The 20,892-nt window shown below is 48.2% G+C and overlaps 1 protein-coding gene across 5 annotated transcripts in view; it reads left to right on the top strand.

Annotated features, from left to right (window-relative positions):
- LOC131955221 (uncharacterized) overlaps positions 1-20,892 on the top strand; it is a 47,442-nt gene that overhangs the window by 14,591 nt on the left and 11,959 nt on the right. For all 5 annotated transcript variants that reach the window (XM_059319254.1, XM_059319261.1, XM_059319246.1 and 2 more), the window contains 12 exons: positions 6,004-6,167; positions 7,793-7,901; positions 8,547-8,699; positions 11,083-11,188; positions 12,718-12,824; positions 13,099-13,194; positions 14,895-14,968; positions 15,183-15,270; positions 16,682-16,770; positions 17,000-17,105; positions 17,497-17,655; positions 18,621-19,799. In XM_059319254.1, the coding sequence (XP_059175237.1) occupies positions 6,004-6,167; positions 7,793-7,901; positions 8,547-8,699; positions 11,083-11,188; positions 12,718-12,824; positions 13,099-13,194; positions 14,895-14,968; positions 15,183-15,270; positions 16,682-16,770; positions 17,000-17,105; positions 17,497-17,655; positions 18,621-19,799 (2,430 nt within the window). The remainder of the gene's footprint in view (positions 1-6,003; positions 6,168-7,792; positions 7,902-8,546; positions 8,700-11,082; positions 11,189-12,717; positions 12,825-13,098; positions 13,195-14,894; positions 14,969-15,182; positions 15,271-16,681; positions 16,771-16,999; positions 17,106-17,496; positions 17,656-18,620; positions 19,800-20,892) is intronic.

Raw genomic sequence — 20,892 nt, forward strand, 5'->3', positions numbered from 1 at the left:
CCCCTTCTACTCACCCCAGCACTCAGTCTAACAGACACCCCTTCTACTCACCCAGCACTTCTCAGTCCAACAGACACCCCTTCTACTCACCCCATCACTCAGTCTAACAGACACCCCTTCTACTCACCCCAGCACTCAGTCTAACAGACACCCCTTCTACTCACCCCAGCACTTCTCAGTCCAACAGACACCCCTTCTACTCACCCCAGCACTCAGTCTAACAGACACCCCTTCTACTCACCCCAGCACTCAGTCCAACAGACACCCCTTCTACTCACCCCAGCACTTCTCAGTCCAACAGACACCCCTTCTACTCACCCCAGCACTCAGTCTAACAGACACCCCTTCTACTCACCCCAGCACTCAGTCCAACAGACACCCCTTCTACTCACCCCAGCACTCAGTCCAACAGACACCCCTTCTACTCACCCAGCACTTCTCAGTCCAACAGACACCCCTTCTACTCACCCCAGTACTCAGTCCAACAGACACCCTTCTACTCACCCCAGCACTCAGTCTAACAGACACCCCTTCTACTCACCCCAGCACTCAGTCCAACAGACACCCCTTCTACTCACCCCAGCACTCAGTCCAACAGACACCCCTTCTACTCACCCAGCACTTCTCAGTCCAACAGACACCCCTTCTACTCACCCCAGTACTCAGTCCAACAGACACCCCTTCTACTCACCCCAGCACTCAGTCTAACAGACACCCCTTCTACTCACCCCAGCACTCAGTCCAACAGACACCCCTTCTACTCACCCCAGCACTCAGTCCAACAGACACCCCTTCTACTCACCCCAGCACTCAGTCCAACAGACACCCCTTCTACTCACCCCAGCACTCAGTCCAACAGACACCCCTTCTACTCACCCCAGCACTCAGTCCAACAGACACCCCTTCTACTCACCCCAGCACTCAGTCCAACAGACACCCCTTCTACTCACCCCAGCACTTTCTGGTCAGTCCAACAGACACCCCTTCTACTCACCCCAGCACTTTCTGGTCAGTCCAACAGACACCCCTTCTACTCACCCCAGCACTCAGTCCAACAGACACCCCTTCTACTCACCCCAGCACTCAGTCCAACAGACACCCCTTCTACTCACCCCAGCACTTTCTGGTCAGTCCAACAGACACCCCTTCTACTCACCCCAGCACTTTCTGGTCAGTCCAACAGACACCCCTTCTACTCACCCCAGCACTCAGTCCAACAGACACCCCTTCTACTCACCCCAGCACTTTCTGGTCAGTCTAACAGACACCCCTTCTACTCACCCCAGCACTCAGTCCAACAAACACCCCTTCTACTCACCCCAGCACTTTCTGGTCAGTCCAACAGACACCCCTTCTACTCACCCCAGCACTCAGTCCAACAGACACCCCTTCTACTCACCCCAGCACTTTCTGGTCAGTCCAACAGACACCCCTTCTACTCACCCCAGCACTCAGTCCAACAGACACCCCTTCTACTCACCCCAGCACTTAGTCCAACAGACACCCCTTCTACTCACCCCAGCACTCAGTCCAACAGACACCCCTTCTACTCACCCCAGCACTTTCTGGTCAGTCCAACAGACACCCCTTCTACTCACCCCAGCACTTTCTGGTCAGTCCAACAGACACCCCTTCTACTCACCCCAGCACTCAGTCTAACAGACACCCCTTCTACTCACCCCAGCACTCAGTCCAACAGACACCCCTTCTACTCACCCCAGCACTCAGTCCAACAGACACCCCTTCTACTCACCCCAGCACTTTCTGGTCAGTCCAACAGACACCCCTTCTACTCACCCCAGCACTTTCTGGTCAGTCTAACAGACACCCCTTCTACTCACCCCAGCACGTTCTGGTCAGTCCAACAGACACCCCTTCTACTCACCCCAGCACTTTCTGGTCAGTCCAACAGACACCCCTTCTACTCACCCCAGCACTTTCTGGTCAGTCCAACAGACACCCCTTCTACTCACCCCAGCACTTTCTGGTCAGTCCAACAGACACCCCTTCTACTCACCCCAGCACTCAGTCCAACAGACACCCCTTCTACTCACCCCAGCACTTTCTGGTCAGTCCAACAGACACCCCTTCTACTCACCCCAGCACTTTCTGGTCAGTCCAACAGACACCCCTTCTACTCACCCCAGCACTCAGTCTAACAGACACCCCTTCTACTCACCCCAGCACTTTCTGGTCAGTCCAACAGACACCCCTTCTACTCACCCCAGCACTCAGTCCAACAGACACCCCTTCTACTCACCCCAGCACTTAGTCCAACAGACACCCCTTCTACTCACCCCAGCACTTTCTGGTCAGTCCAACAGACACCCCTTCTACTCACCCCAGCACTTTCTGGTCAGTCCAACAGACACCCCTTCTACTCACCCCAGCACTCAGTCCAACAGACACCCCTTCTACTCACCCCAGCACTTCTCAGTCCAACAGACACCCCTTCTACTCACCCCAGCACTTAGTCCAACAGACACCCCTTCTACTCACCCCAGCACTCAGTCCAACAGACACCCCTTCTACTCACCCCAGCACTTTCTGGTCAGTCCAACAGACACCCCTTCTACTCACCCCAGCACTTTCTGGTCAGTCCAACAGACACCCCTTCTACCCACCCCAGCACTCAGTCTAACAGACACCCCTTCTACTCACCCAGCACTTCTCAGTCCAACAGACACCCCTTCTACTCACCCCATCACTCAGTCTAACAGACACCCCTTCTACTCACCCCAGCACTCAGTCTAACAGACACCCCTTCTACTCACCCCAGCACTTCTCAGTCCAACAGACACCCCTTCTACTCACCCCAGCACTCAGTCTAACAGACACCCCTTCTACTCACCCCAGCACTCAGTCCAACAGACACCCCTTCTACTCACCCCAGCACTTCTCAGTCCAACAGACACCCCTTCTACTCACCCCAGCACTCAGTCTAACAGACACCCCTTCTACTCACCCCAGCACTCAGTCCAACAGACACCCCTTCTACTCACCCCAGCACTCAGTCCAACAGACACCCCTTCTACTCACCCAGCACTTCTCAGTCCAACAGACACCCCTTCTACTCACCCCAGTACTCAGTCCAACAGACACCCCTTCTACTCACCCCAGCACTCAGTCTAACAGACACCCCTTCTACTCACCCCAGCACTCAGTCCAACAGACACCCCTTCTACTCACCCCAGCACTCAGTCCAACAGACACCCCTTCTACTCACCCCAGCACTCAGTCCAACAGACACCCCTTCTACTCACCCCAGCACTTTCTGGTCAGTCCAACAGACACCCCTTCTACTCACCCCAGCACTCAGTCCAACAGACACCCCTTCTACTCACCCCAGCACTTTCTGGTCAGTCCAACAGACACCCCTTCTACTCACCCCAGCACTTTCTGGTCAGTCCAACAGACACCCCTTCTACTCACCCCAGCACTTTCTGGTCAGTCCAACAGACACCCCTTCTACTCACCCCAGCACTCAGTCCAACAGACACCCCTTCTACTCACCCCAGCACTTTCTGGTCAGTCTAACAGACACCCCTTCTACTCACCCCAGCACTCAGTCCAACAGACACCCCTTCTACTCACCCCAGCACTTTCTGGTCAGTCCAACAGACACCCCTTCTACTCACCCCAGCACTCAGTCCAACAGACACCCCTTCTACTCACCCCAGCACTTTCTGGTCAGTCCAACAGACACCCCTTCTACTCACCCCAGCACTCAGTCCAACAGACACCCCTTCTACTCACCCCAGCACTTAGTCCAACAGACACCCCTTCTACTCACCCCAGCACTCAGTCCAACAGACACCCCTTCTACTCACCCCAGCACTTTCTGGTCAGTCCAACAGACACCCCTTCTACTCACCCCAGCACTTTCTGGTCAGTCCAACAGACACCCCTTCTACTCACCCCAGCACTCAGTCCAACAGACACCCCTTCTACTCACCCCAGCACTCAGTCCAACAGACACCCCTTCTACTCACCCCAGCACTTTCTGGTCAGTCCAACAGACACCCCTTCTACTCACCCCAGCACTCAGTCCAACAGACACCCCTTCTACTCACCCCAGCACTTTCTGGTCAGTCCAACAGACACCCCTTCTACTCACCCCAGCACTCAGTCCAACAGACACCCCTTCTACTCACCCCAGCACTCAGTCCAACAGACACCCCTTCTACTCACCCCAGCACTCAGTCCAACAGACACCCCTTCTACTCACCCCAGCACTTTCTGGTCAGTCCAACAGACACCCCTTCTACTCACCCCAGCACTCAGTCCAACAGACACCCCTTCTACTCACCCCAGCACTCAGTCCAACAGACACCCCTTCTACTCACCCCAGCACTTTCTGGTCAGTCCAACAGACACCCCTTCTACTCACCCCAGCACTCAGTCTAACAGACACCCCTTCTACTCACCCCAGCACTTTCTGGTCAGTCCAACAGACACCCCTTCTACTCACCCCAGCACTCAGTCCAACAGACACCCCTTCTACTCACCCCAGCACTTTCTGGTCAGTCCAACAGACACCCCTTCTACTCACCCCAGCACTTCTCAGTCCAACAGACACCCCTTCTACTCACCCCAGCACTCAGTCTAACAGACACCCCTTCTACTCACCCCAGCACTCAGTCCAACAGACACCCCTTCTACTCACCCCAGCACTCAGTCCAACAGACACCCCTTCTACTCACCCCAGCACTCAGTCTAACAGACACCCCTTCTACTCACCCCAGTACTCAGTCCAACAGACACCCCTTCTACTCACCCCAGCACTCAGTCCAACAGACACCCCTTCTACTCACCCCAGCACTCAGTCTAACAGACACCCCTTCTACTCACCCCAGCACTCAGTCCAACAGACACCCCTTCTACTCACCCCAGCACTCAGTCTAACAGACACCCCTTCTACTCACCCCAGCACTCAGTCCAACAGACACCCCTTCTACTCACCCCAGCACTCAGTCCAACAGACACCCCTTCTACTCACCCCAGCACTCAGTCCAACAGACACCCCTTCTACTCACCCCAGCACTTTCTGGTCAGTCCAACAGACACCCCTTCTACTCACCCCAGCACTCAGTCCAACAGACACCCCTTCTACTCACCCCAGCACTCAGTCCAACAGACACCCCTTCTACTCACCCCAGCACTTTCTGGTCAGTCCAACAGACACCCCTTCTACTCACCCCAGCACTTTCTGGTCAGTCCAACAGACACCCCTTCTACTCACCCCAGCACTTTCTGGTCAGTCCAACAGACACCCCTTCTACTCACCCCAGCACTTTCTGGTCAGTCACGTTGTTTAGCGCCATACTAATCAGCTGCATTGGGTTGTATTAATTGGAGCTAATGCAAATGGTGATGTGTGTGTGTGTGTGTGTGTGTGTAGATATCCAATCATTGGGTTGTATTAATTAGAGCTAATGCAAATGGTGGTGTGTGTGTGTGTAGATATCCAATCATTGGGTTGTATTAATTAGAGCTAATGCAAATGGTGGTGTGTGTGTGTAGATATCCAATCATTGGGTTGTATTAATTAGAGCTAATGCAAATGGTGATGTGTATGTAGATATCCAATCATTGGGTTGTATTAATTAGAGCTAATGAAAATGGTGGTGTGTGTGTGTAGATATCCAATCATTGGGTTGTATTAATTAGAGCTAATGCAAATGGTGGTGTGTGTGTGTAGATATCCAATCATTGGGTTGTATTAATTAGAGCTAATGCAAATGGTGGTGTGTGTGTGTGTAGATATCCAATCATTGGGGTGTATTAATTAGAGCTAATGCAAATGGTGGTGTGTGTGTGTAGATATCCAATCATTGGGTTGTATTAATTAGAGCTAATGCAAATGGTGGTGTGTGTGTGTGTAGATATCCAATCATTGGGGTGTATTAATTAGAGCTAATGCAAATGGTGGTGTGTGTGTGTAGATATCCAATCATTGGGTTGTATTAATTAGAGCTAATGCAAATGGTGGTGTGTGTGCAGACCCCCAATGGCTATGACTTGTGGCAGAAGCAAGAGAGGGCGCAGATCTCCAGTCTGCTGGGCAAGTTCTGGCAGCATTCGCTCCCCTACCCAGCTGAGCACCTGACCTCTGACCTTGCCAGTGTACATGAGGATTATCTCCTCCTGCTGACCCAGTTACTTCAGTAAGTCCAGCTAAGTCCATCTGCTTACTGGAGTTAGTCCAGTCTTAGGATGTTATTTGATTGGAGGAAAGGAACCCTAGCCCTAACCAAGCCATAAGCCCTAACCAAGCCCTAAGCCCAAACCAAGCCCTAAGCCCGAACCAAGCCCTAAGCCCTAACCAAGCCCTAAGCCTTCAAGCCCTAAGCCCTAACCAAGCCCTAACCAAGCCCTAAGCCCTAACCAAGCCCTAACCAAGCCCTAACCAAGCCCTAACCAAGCCCTAAGCCCTAACCAAGCCCTAACCAAGCCCTAAGCCCTAATCAAGCCCTAAGCCCTAACCAAGCCCTAAGCCCTAACCAAGCCCTAACCAAGCTCTAAGCCCTAACCAAGCCATAAGCCCTAACCAAGCCTTAAGCCCTAACCAAGCCCTAACCAGGCCCTAAGCCCTAATCAAGCCCTAAGCCCTAACCAAGCCCTAAGCCCTAACCAAGCCCTAACCAAGCTCTAAGCCCTAACCAAGCCCTAAGCCCTAACCAAGCCCTAAGCCCTAACCAAGCCCTAACCAAGCTCTAAGCCCTAACCAAGCCATAAACCCTAACCAAGCCCTAAGCCCTAACCAAGCTCTAACCAAGCCATAAGCCCTAACCAAGCCCTAACCAAGCCCTAAGCCCTAACCAAGCCCTAAGCCCTAACCAAGCCGTAAGCCCTAACCAAGCCGTAAGCCCTAACCAAGCCCTAAGCCCTAACCAAGCCATAAGCCTTAACCAAGCCCTAAGCCCTAACCAAGCCGTAAGCCCTAACCAAGCCCTAAGCCCTAACCAAGCCATAAGCCCTAACCAAGCCATAAGCCCTAACCAAGCCCTAACCAAGCCCTAAGCCCTAACCAAGCCATAAGCCCTAACCAAGCCCTAACCAAGCCCTAAGCCCTAACCAAGCCCTAACCAAGCCATAAGCCCTAACCAAGCCCTAAGCCCTAACCAAGCCCTAAGCCCTAACCAAGCCCTAAGCCCTAACCAAGCCAGAAGCCCTAACCAAGCCCTAAGCCCTAACCAAGCCCTAACCAAGCCATAAGCCCTAACCAAGCCCTAAGCCCTAACCAAGCCCTAAGCCCTAACCAAGCCCTAAGCCCTAACCAAGCCAGAAGCCCTAACCAAGCCCTAAGCCCTAACCAAGCCCTAAGCCCTAACCAAGCCCTAACCAAGCCCTAAGCCCTAACCAAGCCCTAAGCCCTAACCAAGCCCTAACCAAGCCATAAGCCCTAACCAAGCCAGAAGCCCTAACCAAGCCCTAAGCCCTAACCAAGCCATAAGCCCTAACCAAGCCCTAACCAAGCCCTAAGCCCTAACCAAGCCATAAGCCCTAACTAAGCCCTAACCAAGCCCTAAGCCTTTACCAAGCCCTAAGCCCTAACAAAGCCATAAGCCCTAACCAAGCCCTAACCAAGCCCTAAGCCCTAACCAAGCCCTAACCAAGCCATAAGCCCTAACCAAGCCCTTAGCCCTAACCAAGCCCTAACCAAGCCCTAACCAAGCCCTAACCAAGCCCTAAGCCCTAACCAAGCCATAAACCCTAACCAATCCACTAAGCCTAAACCAATGCCCAGACTGACAATGATGCAGTGACCGTGCATGGTTTCTATTTTTAGATATGAGAGTGAGTTCCGCCTTGATGAGGTGGTGAGGACGACCAAGTGGAGTCCTCTCTCATCTGCTGCATGTAGGCTGCTGCAGGAGTTTGCCATCAGATATGGTCTCGTAAGTCAGGGTGGGTCAGGTGGGTCAGGTGGGTCAGGGTACTCTCAGGGTGGTTCAGGGTGGATCAAGGTACTGTCAGGTGGGTCAGGGTACTGTCAGGTGGGTCAGGGTGGGTCAAGGTACTGTCAGGTGGGTCAGGGTAATGTCAGGTGGGTCAGGGTACTGCCAGGGTGGTTCAGGGTGGGTCAAGGTACTGTCAGGTGGGTCAGGGTGGGTCAAGGTACTGTCAGGTGGGTCAACGTACATTCAGGTGGGTCAAGGTACTGTCAGGTGGGTCAGGGTACTGTCGGGTGGGTCAGGGTACTGCCAGGTGGGTCAGGGTATTGTCAGGTGGGTCAACGTACTGTCAAGTGGGTCAGGGTACTGTCAGGTTACTGTCAGGTTACTGCCAGGTGGGTCAGGGTACTGTCCAGGTGGGTCAGGGTATTGTCAGGTGGGTCAACGTACTGTCAAGTGGGTCAGGGTACTGTCAGGTTACTGTCAGGTGGGTCAGGGTACTGTCGGGTGGGTCAGGGTACTGTCAGGTGGGTCAGGGTACTGTCTGGGTACTGCCAGGGTGGGTTAGGGTACTGTCCAGGTTGGTCAGGGTACTGTCGGGTGGGTCAGGCTGCTCCAGTGTCTGAGTGTGATTGACTTTGTCTACAGGGCGAGGTGTACTGTAAGGCTGCGCTGCTGCAGTGTCTGAGTGGGCAGTTCTCCCCCAGCCTGGGCTACATGAACTACCTGCACAACCTGCTGCTCCTGGTCCAGCAGATGTTGCCTGGCAACAAGGCCACCATCATAATGGTCAAACAAGAGGTCAGCACATTGGACTTTGGAATGGAATCAATTTCATTCATTTCTTTTAGAACGATATGCTTTTTTCTTTGGGCTGAAGATGGAAACAACATGGCATTGCTTGCTGTTTATTTTATAATTATAAGGTTACTATACCAGTCATCTATCTATACAGATAAAAAGCAATGTACTACACCTTCATCCAATCACCATGAAACTTTGGAAAGTTGTTTAGAATACTCCTGGGGAGCTTTCTGCATAAAAAAACATGAAACTTTGGGGAGATGATGAGAATACTACTGAGAATGTTTCTGGGGAAAAAAAAAAATCAGTTTTGCTTGGGCGGCCACCAGCCGGGTGCGATTTGGGGCCCCGGTCTTTCCCATGAGTGCTAAGGCGACTATGTTCTGACTGTTCATTTTAAACAGTGAAATAGACTATGGATAAAATGGGGTATTATAGTCATTCAATAAATTGAATCAGGTGACTCCGCCGGCGCCCCAGCAAGGTGTGATTCCGCACCCCCGGCTATCCATTGAGCACTATGCCGCTTATGTATTTTTAAGGAGCACCCAAAAATATTGACACGTTGGCACACAACATCCAATGGTCAAACTGCGCCAGGGGCCAACACGGCACCCCTGCGGTAGTGTAATCGGGGGGCTCACAAAGGCACCATCTACGTCCCTGACACGTAGGCGGTGAGTGATAGAAGGTGACATTACGGTGAGTGATTAACGTACACTCAAACTTCAAAGCTTTCATACGCTGGGCTGTAGTGTACGTAAACCTATGCCCCAATAAATATGATCAAATTGCAGGAATTGTTTACATTTAAATAACTCAATTTAGAAAACAAGGTCATGCGTCTAACAATATAGAACTAGTAACGCATTGATGAAACCCTCCTAATATATTTTGTCAGATTTTAATTGTCCTGTATGCATTGCTACACCTTTCATCTGATCGCCATGAAACTTTGGGAAGTTGTCGAGAAAAATCCTGGTAACATTTCTGCGAAAAACCCTGAGAGGGTGCAATTTGGCGCCCCGGGCTATCCAGTGAGCACTATGGCTTGTATGTTCATTTTAAAGTGTGTGATAGAATATGGATAAGAAGTAGTATTATAGTGGTTCACGAAACTGAATTAGGCGTGTCCGACCGCGCCCTGGCAGAGTACGATTCGCCCTTGAATATCCGGTGAGTGTTATGGCGCTTATGTTCGTTTCAAAAAGGGCGATAGACAATAGATAAAATATGGGGTTATTGTCGTTCATTAAATTGAATCAAGCATGTTAAGCAACCCTGGCATGGTGCCATTTGGCGCCCTATGTTATCCTGTGAGCATCATGTTGCCTAAATTAGATTTAAGGAGCCATTAAGGAGTCCCTTGCGATAGTGTAATCGGGGACTCCCGAGAGCACCCGTCTACGTGCCTGATGGTCAGTGATTTGTTTTCTACCTCACTATTACGGTGACCAGTGGCGTAGCCAGGATCGTCTCAAGGGGGGGGTTCCAATTTTTACCCGGGGACAAACTTTCGATTTGCACCCCCCCCTCAAACTTTCGATTTGCACCCCCCCCCCTCAAACTTTCGATTTGCACCCCCCTCATACTTTTTATATATACCGAGGGGTCTATGGGGGGGGGTTATGACCCCCCCTAACCCCCCCCTGCCTACGCCACTGACGGTGAGTGATCAAAGAACACTCAAAGCTTTCAAACAGCATGCCTTGGGGTGTGCTGGGCAGTAGTGTGGGTAAACCATTGCCCCAATAAATGTGATCCAAGCTAAGGAATTGTTTACATTTAAATAACTCAGTTTTAGAAAACAAGGTCACACGTCTAACAATATAGGATTGGTAAAGCATTGATGAAACCCCTCTTATATAATTCATCAGACTTTCTTCTATCCCTGCAGCAATGCGCCGGGACGGGCACGCTAGTATCTGTATAAAGTTTTGTATGCTTTCAATTATGTCATGAATTTTCTTTAATCCAACTTTGAAACTCAATTTAAACCCTGTTTGTACCAGCCAGTAAACCCTGTACCATCCACTAAACCCTGTACCAGCCGGTAAACCCTATACTGGCCACCTAAACCCTGTACCAGCAGGTAAACCCTGTACCAGCCACTAAACCCTGTACCAGCCGGTAAACCCTATACTGGCCACCTAAACCCTGTACCAGCAGGTAAACCCTGTACCAGCCACTAAACCCTGTACCAGCCGGTAAACCCTATACTGGCCACCTAAACCCTGTACCAGCAGGTAAACCCTGTACCATCCACTAAACCCTGTACCAGCCGGTAAACCCTATACTGGCCACCTAAACCCTGTACCAGCAGGTAAACCCTGTACCAGCCACTAAACCCTGTACTGACAAGTGAACCCTGTTGTCCCAGCTTCTGATGTTAGAGTCCTCCCTGAAGGTTCTCAAAGTCCAGATGTGTAAAGCCCTCCGCCAGATGAAATCTTTGTTTCCAGCCAATAAACCACAGCATGGGCTATGTAAGTAACTCTCTAAACCTCTTATCCCCCTGTCCTGACACAAGCCCATAAGATGACACAAGCCCCTGTCCTGACACAAGCCCCTTAGATGACACAAGCCCCTGTCCTGACACAAGCCCATAAGATGACACAAGCCCCTGTCCTGACACAAGCCCCTTAGATGACACAAGCCCCTGTCCTGACACAAGCCCCTTAGAAGACACAAGCCCATGTCCTGACACAAGCCCCTTAGAAGACACAAGCCCATGTCCTGACACAAGCCCCTGTCCTGACACAAGCCCCTTAGATGACACAAGCCCCTTAGAAGACACAAGCCCATGTCCTGACACAAGCCCCTGTCCTGACACAAGCCCATAAGATGACACAAGCCCATGTCCTGACACAAGCCCATGTCCTGACACAAGCCCATGACCTGACACAAGCCCATAAGATGACACAAGCCCCTGAGATGACACAAGCCCATAAGATGACACAAGCCCCTGTCCTGACACAAGCCCATAAGATGACACAAGCCCATAAGATGACACAAGCCCATAAGATGACACAAGCCCATAAGATGACACAAGCCCCTGAGATGACACAAGCCCATAAGATGACACAAGCCCCTGTCCTGACACAAGCCCATAAGATGACACAAGCCCATAAGATGACACAAGCCCATGTCCTGACACAAGCCCCTGACCTGACACAAGCCCATGTCCTGACACAAGCCCATGTCCTGACACAAGCCCATAAGATGACACAAGCCCCTTACCTGATACAAGCCCATGTCCTGACACAAGCCCATGAGATGACACAAGCCCCTGTCCTGACACAAGCCCATAAGATGACACAAGCCCCTGACCTGATACAAGCCCATGTCCTGACACAAGCCCCTTAGATGACACAAGCCCCTGTCCTGACACAAGCCCCTGACCTGACACAAGCCCCTTAGATGACACAAGCCCCTGTCCTGACACAAGCCCATGACCTGAATCAAGCCCCAGTCCTGACACAAGCCCCTGACCTGACACAAGCCCCTGTCCTGACACAAGCCCCTGTCCTGACACAAGCCCCTTAGATGACACAAGCCCCTTAGAAGACACAAGCCCCTGTCCTGACACAAGCCCCTGTCCTGACACAAGCCCCTGACCTGACACAAGCCCCTGTCCTGACACAAGCCCCTGACCTGACACAAGCCCATGTCCTGACACAAGCCCCTTAGATGACACAAGCCCCTTAGAAGACACAAGCCCCTGTCCTGACACAAGCCCCTGTCCTGACACAAGCCCATGTCCTGACACAAGCCCCTGTCCTGACACAAGCCCCTGACCTGACACAAGCCCATGTCCTGACACAAGCCCCTTAGATGACACAAGCCCCTTAGAAGACACAAGCCCATGACCTGAATCAAGCCCATGACCTGACACAAGCCCCTGTCCTGACACAAGCCCATGAGATGACACAAGCCTGACCTGACACAAGCCCATGACCTGACACAAGCCCCTGTCCTGACACAAGCCCCATACGTGTAACATTGCATGTTTCAGATTGCCTGTTGTCTCTACTGGACACTGTCCTTCAACTTCTGACCTACTTCAACCCTGAGGGCAGCTCAGTGGAGACTCTAGCCTCGTGTGTTAGATCTACAGTGCTGGTAGGTGGCCACAAGTTGTTTTTACTGGCGGCAACACGTTTTTTGTTTTACTGATGGCCACAAGTTGTTTTACTGGCGGCCACACGTTTTTTTTTACTGGCGGCCACACGTTTTTTTTTACTGGCGGCCACAAGTTTTTTGTTTTACTGATGGCCACAAGTTTTTTTTACTGATGACCACACGTTTTTTTTTTACTAGATGACCTTCCCCTCCCCCCCCCCCCCCCCCCCCCCCCACACAGCATATTTAAACCCACCTTCTTCCCCCCACTCAGAGCATATTTAAACCCACATATGAAATGCTGAAAACAGTGGCTATAGAAGAACTGAATCAGGGGAAGACCACTCAAGAAACGCTAGACCCTAGGCTTGTAAGTAGTTGTCTGTTTTACCCTAGACTTGTAAGTAGTTGTCTGTTTTACCCTAGACTTGTAAGTAGTTGTCTGTTTTACCCTAGACTTGTAAGTAGTTGTCTGTTTTACCCTAGACTTGTAAGTAGTTGTCTGTTTTACCCTAGACTTGTAAGTAGTTGTCTGTTTTACCCTAGACTTGTAAGTAGTTGTCTGTTTTACCCTAGACTTGTAAGTAGTTGTCTGTTTTACCCTAGACTTGTAAGTAGTTGTCTGTTTTACCCTAGACTTGTAAGTAGTTGTCTGTTTTACCCAAGCTTACTTTTTTGTAGTTTTGTTTAAATGTCCCATGTCATTGTGATGAATGTCCTCTGTAATTGTATTGAATGTCCCATGTAATTGTGTTGAATGTCTCATGTAATGAATGTCCTCTGTAAATGTGTTGAATGTCCTCTGTAATTGTGCTGAATGTCTCATGTAATGAATGTCCTCTGTAAATGTGTTGAATGTCCTCTGTAATTGTGTTGAATGTCCTCTGTAATTGTGTTGAATGTCCTCTGTAATTGTGTTGAATGTCTTCTGTAATGAATGTCCTCTGTAATTGTGCTGAATGTCTCATGTAATGAATGTCCTCTGTAATTGAGTTGAATGTCCTCTGTAATTGAGTTGAATGTCTCATGTAATGAATGTCCTCTGTAAATGTGTTGAATGTCCTCTGTAATTGTGTTGAATGTCCTCTGTAATTGTGTTGAATGTCCTCTGTAATTGTGTTGAATGTCCTCTGTAATTGAGTTGAATGTCCTCTGTAATTGTGTTGAATGTCCTCTGTAATTATGTTGAATGTCCTCTGTAATTGTGTTGAATGTCCTCTGTAATTATGTTGAATGTCCTCTGTAATTGTGTTGAATGTCCTCTGTAATTGTGTTGAATGACCCATGTAATTGCGTTGAATGTCCTCTTTAATTGTGTTGAATGTCCTATGTAATTGTGTTGAATGTTCTCTGTAATTGGGTTGAATGTCCTCTGTAATTGTGTTGAATGTCCCCTGTAATTGTGTTGAATGTCCTCTGTAATTGTGTTGAATGTCTTCTGTAATTGTGTTGAATGTCTTCTGTAATTGAGTAGAATGTCCTCTGTAATTGTGTTGAATGTCCTCTGTAATTGTGTTGAAAGTCTTCTGTAATTGTGTTGAGTGTCCCCTGTAGTTGTATTGAATGACCTCTGTAATTGTGTTGAATGTCCTCTGTAATTGAGTTGAATGTCCCATGTAATTGTGTTGAATGTCCTCTGTAATTGTGTTGAATGTCTCATGTAATGAATGTTTTCTGTAATTGTGTTGAATGTCTTCTGTAATTGTGTTGAATGTCCTCTGTAATCGTGTTGAATGTCTCATGTAATGAATGTCCTCTGTAATTGTGTTGAATGTTCTCTGTAATTGTGTTGAATGTCCTCTGTAATTGTGTTGAATGTCCTCTGTAATTGTGTTGAATGTCCTCTGTAATTGTGTTGAATGTCCTCTGTAATTGTGTTGAATGTCCTCTGTAATTGTGTTGAATGTCTCATGTAATGAATGTTTTCTGTAATTGTGTTGAATGTCCTCTGTAATTGTGTTGAGTGTCCTCTGTAATTATGTTGAATGTCCTCTGTAATTGTGTTGAATGTCCTCTGTAATTGAGTAGAATGTCCTCTGTAATTGTGTTGAATGTCTCATCTACTTTCAGCTCAACGCACTGATAGAAGACGTTAGAGATGAAGTGGCAGACTATGCCTGCCATTTTGAAGTTTGTTTTGACAAGTATGTCACAGTACGTTTTTTGACAAGTATATGACAGTTTGTGCAGATACAATATGTGTTTTGACAGTTATGTCACAGTATGTGTTGTGACAGTTATGTCACAGTATGTGTTGTGACGAGTATGTTGGTTTCCTGCACACCCTAAGTCTGACTTTTAACTGTGACCTCTGACCCCAATAAATGATTTTTAAAAATTTTGTTTAAACAATTTTAGGTTTTTTAGTGTCAGCCAATCAGCTGCTTCAGATTTTTACCAACTCCTCATGTCTGACGTGAAATGTTTAGCGGAAGATGGACAAAAGGTAGGCAGCATATTGGCTTGTAGACATGCCCTTGTACTGAAGAAAAACTGGATTAGCTCATTCATAAACAAACACACAACACACCAACATAAGATCATAAACAAACACACACAACACCAACATAAGATCATAAACAAACACACAACACACCAACATAAGATCATAAACAAACACACAACACACCAACATGCACTTTACACTGCAAAAGAAATTATTTCACTCTAAACTTGGTAGTTGTTTTGGTATCAAAAAATGAGTTTTAAAATTATGAATTAGTCCATCACTTTAAAAAAAAATTAACACCAACACTTAAAATAACGCAGGAGTTACTCCCCTAACTTTCTCAAATATTCTTATATAACACTACGGGGATGGCAACTCAGGATATAGACATGATTTTTAATCCATTAATCCAATACTTAAGCTTTTAAAAATAGAATAGAATCTTGTAGAAAAAGAGTTGTGCACAAAATAAACAGGTGTGTATAATAATGCAGAACATTAGTAGTTTATAAATTCATATGCGTTTTTTTGAGAAATCGAAAATAGTGTTAAGTACTACTTCCGGGTACTGGAAATTACTCAAAATTTGATAGAAAACAGAGAATTAGATCTTTTACTTATAAGTGAAATTTTATCTGTCAGAAACAGTACTCAAGTTATAAGGTTTTTGAAAAACCGAAAGTAGAATATGTTCCACTTCCGGTTACCGGAAATTGCTGAAAAGTTGATACAGAACTACAAATTTGATATAATATATATGAAATTTCATCAACCTAGCTGTAACAGTGCTCAAGCTATTGTGTTCACAGACACACATACACACAGAGACAGAATTGCAAAGTCTTAGTTTTTCCGACTCGTTTAAAAGTAAAAGCTAAAATTTAGAAAAATCTAGATTTTGTCCCATTAAAATAAGTCCACTATTCTCTATATTTGATGAAAGACTGAGGTGTAAAACGTTGAAAACTGTCAAAATTTCATTTGATTTTTGTGTACGATACTTCATCTGTATTCTGTATATGAGAAAGTAATAACACACACTGTTGAGACACACCAAAAGTTCCCCACTTTAAAGAATGAACACTAACACCATTGGTGTGGCTAGGTTGGGTGTCACCTGGTGCTGCACCTCATGGTGTCAAACACCCCCCCTCCCCTCCCCCTCACATTTAATACTGATACGATGTTTACCTATAGTCGGTTGTTATTATGTTAATGCAGCTGGGTGTAGCATTATTTTCTCTATAGTTTGCGTGTTTTCATCATGGTGTCACCCCTTAAATGGTGTTACCCAGTGTGGTCCACACCCCCTGCATTGCGGTGCCTATGACTAACACTGTTGAGACACACCAAATGTTTACTACTGAATAAAATGTTCCCTCAGTGCCAATAAATTGTATTTTTTTAGTCTCATGAAGAAATAGATTTGCGACTGCTGGGACTGGTCTACAGGTTGAACAAGCTGGATGTAGACTGGAGGAAGTACATCAGCCCACAGTAAGTAGACTTGCCTACCCCCTTTTTTTCAGTACTTTTCCTGGATCAAAGTAATGGGTTGGGCTAAAAAATATTTTCAAAAATAGGTTTGGTTTTATAAAAACTTGTGTAAAAAAAACTTCATATTATATTTTTGTTTAACTTAAACAAATGTATTTTTGATTATTAACATTTAATATAACTAAACAAAAAAACTGTAACAGTACAGTGATGAAACTTTCTGTTGTAGGGAACAGGTCTGGCGTGGCTACTTGCTGCCCATATTGTTCCAATGGGTCTCTGTGGTCAAGTCCAACATGCTCAAGTTTGTTCTACAGGCGGTCACTGGAGATTCTGTGAGTTTATTTATTATATATATATGTATATATATATATATATATATATATATTGCCTGATCTTTGTCACCCTGTGTATCATTTGTCTGACCCCTGTCCAATTATGTCATTTGTCTGACCCCTGTCCAATTATGTCATTTGTCTGACCCCTGTCCAATTATGTCATTTTTCTGACCCCTGTCCAATTATGTCATTTGTTTGACCCCTGTCCAATTATGTCATTTGTTTGACCCCTGTCCAATTATGTCATTTGTTTGACCCCTGTCCAATTATGTCATTTGTCTGACCCCTGTCCAATTATGTCATTTGTCTGACCCCTGTCCAATTATGTCATTTGTCTGACCCCTGTCCAATTATATGCCAATAGCACGACTGCCCTGTTTGTCCCCAGCAAAAAAGCCGCAAGTTTGAGAGTGCCCAGCCTGTGCTGATTTACCAAGCACTCAGCACCCCCTCTGACCCGCGGACGTTCTCAGCCATGTCCTTGTCCCCTTCAGTCAACAGCGCCTTCAGTAGCCTGGTCTCCTCCAGCAAATCTTCACCCCCTCAGGTAACATGCACCCCTCAGGTAACATGCACCCCTCAGGTAACATTCACCCCTCAGGTAACATTCACCCCTCAGGTAACATGCACCCCTCAGGTAACATGCACCCCTCAGGTAACATTCACCCCTCAGGTAACATTCACCCCTCAGGTAACATGCACCCCTCAGGTAACATGCACCCCTCAGGTAACTTGCACCCCTCAGGTAACTTGCACCCCTCAGGTAACATTCACCCCTCAGGTAACATGCACCCCTCAGGTAACATTCACCCCTCAGGTAACATGCACCCCTCAGGTAACATGCACCCCTCAGGTAACATGCACCCCACAGGTAACATTCACCCCACAGGTAACATTCACCCCACAGGTAACATGCACCCCTCAGGTAACATTCACCCCTCAGGTAACATTCACCCCTCAGGTAACATGCACCCCTCAGGTAACATGCACCCCTCAGGTAACATGCACCCCTCAGGTAACAAGCACCTCTCAGGTAACATGCACCTCTCAGGTAACTTTCACCCCTCAGGTAACTTTCACCACTCAGGTAACTTTCACCACTCAGGTAACATGCACCCCTCAGGTAACATTCACCCCCTCGGGTAACATTCACCCCTCAGGTAACATGCACCCCTCAGGTAACATGCACCACTCAGGTAACATTCACCCCTCAGGTAACATTCACCCCTCAGGTAACTTTCACCCCTCAGGTAACATGCACCCCTCAGGTCAAATTCACCCCTCAGGTAACATTCACCCCTCAGGTAAAATTCACCATTAATATCTGTACCATCTGTAGATACATCTGCATACATCATTTACAGGCATCACATCATAATGTCATAAACAAGTAACATCAAATCATGACATCCTTTACAGGCAACATCACATATAATTTACATGTTATATCAAATCATGCAACATCACATTCACTATAAACTGTAACAATAGATTTTTTATATTATATTTTAGACCCCTGGCCTAGAAATGCAGCAAGGCCCACAACTCTCATATCCTAATGACCAAGGCCCACAACTCCCATGTCCTAATGACCAAGGCCCACAACTCCTATGTCCTAATGACCAAGGCCCACAACTCCCATGTCCTAATGATCAAGGCCCACAACTCCCATGTCCTAATGACCAAGGCCCACAACTCCCATGTCCTAATGACCAAGGCCCACAACTCCCATGTCCTAATGACCAAGGCCCACAACTCCTATGTCCTAATGACCAAGGCCCACAACTCCCATGTCCTAATGACCAAGGCCCACAACTCCCATGTCCTAATGACCAAGGCCCACAACTCCCATGTCCTAATGACCAAGGCCCACAACTCCCATGTCCTAATGACCAAGGCCCACAACTCTCAAATAAAAAAAGCAGCTTCAGGCCCCCCATCCAGTCCACGTACTCCCTACCAGAGAACTTAAACTCTTCTGGTCGTCCAGCAAGTCCAGCAGCTGGAGGGTTGGACCCACCAATGTCCTTCCACTCCTGTCAGCTGGCCAGATCCAGGTCCACTGACAGCCAGGTCCCCACCTTCTATCTGGACAGCATAGAGGATGATGTCTTCCAGTTTCCTCCAGTGACCAAAGTCTCTCAGAGGTTTGGTGCTGCTACGCCAGACTTTTCCACGCCCGTCTTCTCCCAGCCACAAGGTCAAGGTCACATACAACAGCTCTCTCAGCCTCAAGGTCACAGTTTTGTGCGTGCTGCAAGTCCTCAGAGCTTGTACTCCGCCTCCAGCATGTCCACGCATGTCCTTGACATTGATAACTCTCTGGAGATGTCCAGGGAGTGGTGTGAAGGGCGGGCAGCTGTGCGGGCCATCTTGCCTGTCTCAGGCTCAGCCGTGGACCTGCTGGTCATGCTGCAGCGCCTGTGCGGGCTGGCGGCAAGTCTGACCTCAGCTGTCATGACAGATACCAGCCGGGTGCCCAGCACCCAGAGACAGAGCTCCAGCAACTCCACCCAACTCAGCTCCCTGGCCCCCACAGACCCGGTGTGTGCCACCGACCACACGTGTGGGGTAAGGAGAAAGCCCCACACCCAGAGAAGTGCATCTTACTGCGAGCTGAACCACCAGACTCTAGACCCAGGCGGCCTGTATCTGTGTGACAAACTCAACCTACATCTGATGGTCCTCAGGGTAAGCCTAGTGGTCCTCAGGGTAAGCCTAGTGGTCCTCTGGGTAAAACTAGTGGTCCTCAGGGTAAGTCTAGTTGTCCTCAGGGTAAGCCCAGTGGTCCTCAGGGTAAGCCTAGTGGTCCTCAGGGTAAGCCTAGTGGTCCTCTGGGTAAAACTAGTGGTCCTCAGGGTAAGTCTAGTTGTCCTCATGGTAAGCCCAGTGGTCCTCAGGGTAAGCCTAGTGATCCTCTGGGTAACACTAGTGGTCCTCTGGGTAAGTGGTCCTGTAGAGTGGTGAGACAAAAGCTGTAGAGTGGGTAGAGACAAAAGCTGTGGAGTGGTGAGACAAAAGCTGAAGAGTGGTGAGACAAGCCGTAGAGTGGTGAGACAAAAGCTGTAGAGTGGTGAGACAAAAGCTGTAGAGTGGTGAGACAAAAGCTGAAGAGTGGTGAGACAAGCCGTAGAGTGGTGAGACAAAAGCTGTAGAGTGGTGAGACAAAAGCTGTAGAGTGGTGAGACAAAAGCTGAAGAGTGGTGAGACAAGCCGTAGAGTGGTGAGACAAAAGTTGTAGAGTGGTGAGACAAAAGTTGTAGAGTGGTGAGACAAAAGTTGTAGAGTGGTGAGACAAAAACTGTAGAGTGGTGAGACAAAAGCTGTAGAGTGGTGAGACAAAAGTTGTAGAGTGGTGAGACAAAAGTTGTAGAGTGGTGAGACAAAAACTGTAGAGTGGTGAGACAAAAGCTGTAGAGTGGTGAGACAAAAGTTGTAGAGTGGTGAGACAAAAGTTGTAGAGTGGTGAGACAAAAGCTGTAGAGTGGTGAGACAAAAGCTGTAGAGTGGTGAGACAAAAGTTGTAGAGTGGTGAGAAAAGTTGTAGAGTGGTGAGCCAAAGTTGTAGAGTGGTGAGACAAAAGCTGAAGAGTGGTGAGACAAGCCGTAGAGTGGTGAGACAAAAGCTGTAGAGTGGTGAGACAAAAACTGTAGAGTGGTGAGACAAAAGCTGTAGAGTGGTGAGACAAAAGTTGTAGAGTGGTGAGACAAAAGCTGTAGAGTGGTGAGACAAAAGTTGTAGAGTGGTGAGACAAAAAGCCGTAGAGTGGTGAGACAACGGATT

This window comes from Physella acuta, unplaced genomic scaffold (genome assembly GCF_028476545.2).
Source record: "Physella acuta isolate Inbredline_101_S28 unplaced genomic scaffold, ASM2847654v3 ptg000079l, whole genome shotgun sequence".
Classification (NCBI taxonomy): domain Eukaryota; kingdom Metazoa; phylum Mollusca; class Gastropoda; family Physidae; genus Physella; species Physella acuta.